Here is a 2,201-nt window from a genome sequence, read left to right as displayed (position 1 = left end):
TGTAAGTTCTTTCATCATGCCTCCTAAGTGTAATCATTATCGCGAGTTTGGTCGTCAGGCTGATCGCATTGAGCAGAACGGTTCCCCTGTCAAACATCCTTGTCAATATTGTTATTCTCATCATCTTCCTTGCATCATGGATTCCAAGAGTCGCAACTGTTCTTCTTGTACCCGTCGTGGTCGGAAATGTGAGAAGTGATTCCATAGTGATAAGGAGTGGAATGATCTTAGCCGTTCTGAGGAGCAAATCAACGCTCAGTTAGAGGAGGCTGAGAACCAGGTTGAGCTTCTTATGGCAAAGATTAAGCGCTTGCGCAAACAGCGTAAGTTTCTTAAGGAATGTGGGTTGAGAATGTTGGATCATGATACTGCTGTGATGGACAAGTGGAATGAGGATGATCCCTTATCTGCCGAAGATCTTGCCGAGTTGGAACACCTAGCCAATGAATATGAGGGTCACCCGCAATCTGGGAATTCCTTGGTGCCGGGTGACCCACAGCCTCTTGAGGGGCTTTCTCCAGGTTTCATTGCAGAGTTCCTAGCTTCCGGAAGTTCTGAGCAGGAGGCTTCTGGTGGTTCCCAAAGACCCTAATGGGATGTCCCTTGTGGACGTCCCCTCTTGGGTCGGCCTCTTCTTTTTTGGTGTGACAGGTCTTCTGGTTTTGGGCGATCCAGGTTTTGAAGGTGGAATTCCTTGAGGAGTTTCTTGCACCCACCGCAGTTTTCTATGGGTTGCCAAGAATTCTCAAAGTTATCATAACCCTTCCATTTCAAAAGGTACATGAACTGCCTGTTAATTATGCCGCTGTCTAACACTTTTTCTACCTCATAGTCTTGATCATCGTCTGGGTTCTCAGGTAGGATTTCCTCAGTCTCAGTAATTGGTTGGGTGTTTTCCGGCGCTGGTTCCAACAGTGATATATGAAAAACTGGGTGTATCTGCATGGTATCTGGCAATTTAAGGCGGAAATTGACCTCTCCTTTCTTTTCTTCAATTTCAAATGGGCCAATCTTCTTAAAATCCAATTTATTATTTGGCCTTTTTGTCTTCACATTTTTTTGAAGGAGGTATACTTTATCTCCTGCCTTCAAGTTTGGTCCCCTCTTATGGTGCTGGTTGTAGTACTTGGCGGTCCGGTATGCAATAAATTGAATGTCTAGATTCAATTGTTGATGGAGCTCTCATAGTTGGTCAGCTCGGAGGATTCCTTTTTGGGCCAGGACCCCATCTGGTTTGGGTTCTTGGTAGGCCGTTGGTTCAAATCCATAGTTGGTGTAGAATGGAGATTCTTGGGTAGTCTCGTTTTTTGCACTGTTATATGCGAACTGGGCCATAGGTAGGAGTTCCACCCAATTGTCTTGCTGGTAGTTGATATAGCAGCGCAAATACTGTTCCAAGGTCTGATTCATCTGTTCTGTTTGCCCATCAGTCTGGGGGTGAGCTGTTGTGGAGAGCTTATGCTTGGAGCCAAGTTGGTGGGTCAAGGTTTGCCAGAATCCTGAGGTAAAGAGCTTGTCTCTATCGGACACAAATTCTTCTGGCATTCCATGATTCCCAAAAATGATCTGTAGGAAGGTGTATGCCAATTCTTCCGCATTAGATGACTTCTTGTATGGTAAAAAGTAGGCATACTTGGTGAGTCTGTCCACAATGACCAAGATGGAGTCATATATTATTCCTGTTAGAGGCTCTTTGGACGCCGGTAGATCTGTAATGAAGTCCAGTGATATGGATTGCCAGGGCCTCTCTGGTGCATCCAGGTTCTGTAGGAGCCCATATGGTGCATGTCGCGCTGCCTTGCTTCTGATGCAAAGATCGCATTGTGACACTATACGTCGCACCATCCTCCTTAATCCTGGGAAGTAGAAGTTCTGGGTAATCCTCTCAATGGTCTTCTCTATTCCCTGATGTCCATGAGCCGGGGCTTTGTGGATGTCTCTGACCAAGTCCTCCCTTAGCTTGGTTGGGACGTAGACCAATCCCTTGAATAGGATAATGTCTCCTTCTCCCTTGGTTATGTTGGGATCATTCTTGATTTCCTCAAGCTCTTCCGCCATTGAATCCTTCTGGTATGCTTCCTTAATCTTTTCTGCCCATGTACCGGGTCCTAGTCTTAGAGTAGGTGCAGCTTGCCTGTCCACTGTGAGGGTTCCATCAGTCTCCTGCCAGAAAATCGCGGGTCGTGGAGAAGGCTCTTCCT

The 2,201-nt window shown here is 46.3% G+C and overlaps 2 protein-coding genes across 2 annotated transcripts; one reads left to right on the top strand and one right to left on the bottom strand.

Annotated features, from left to right (window-relative positions):
* Window positions 1-352: 352 nt before the first annotated feature.
* Window positions 353-592, top strand: VTN00DRAFT_288 (uncharacterized protein; the record flags this gene model as incomplete). Its single annotated transcript, XM_069429134.1, has 1 exon — window positions 353-592. The coding sequence occupies one exon, from the start codon at window positions 353-355 to the stop codon at window positions 590-592; it is 240 nt and encodes a 79-aa protein (XP_069290996.1).
* Window positions 593-1,182: 590 nt separating this feature from the next.
* Window positions 1,183-2,058, bottom strand: VTN00DRAFT_287 (uncharacterized protein; the record flags this gene model as incomplete). The annotated part of the gene is made up of 1 exon (XM_069429124.1): window positions 1,183-2,058. One exon carries the CDS (start codon window positions 2,056-2,058, stop codon window positions 1,183-1,185), a length of 876 nt encoding a protein of 291 aa, XP_069290995.1.
* Window positions 2,059-2,201: the final 143 nt, after the last annotated feature.

Source organism: Thermoascus crustaceus, assembly GCF_041956765.1.
Source record: "Thermoascus crustaceus strain CBS 181.67 unplaced genomic scaffold VTN00scaffold_1, whole genome shotgun sequence".
NCBI classification, from domain to species: domain Eukaryota; kingdom Fungi; phylum Ascomycota; class Eurotiomycetes; order Eurotiales; family Thermoascaceae; genus Thermoascus; species Thermoascus crustaceus.
This window is presented reverse-complemented; position numbering and strand designations above follow the sequence as displayed.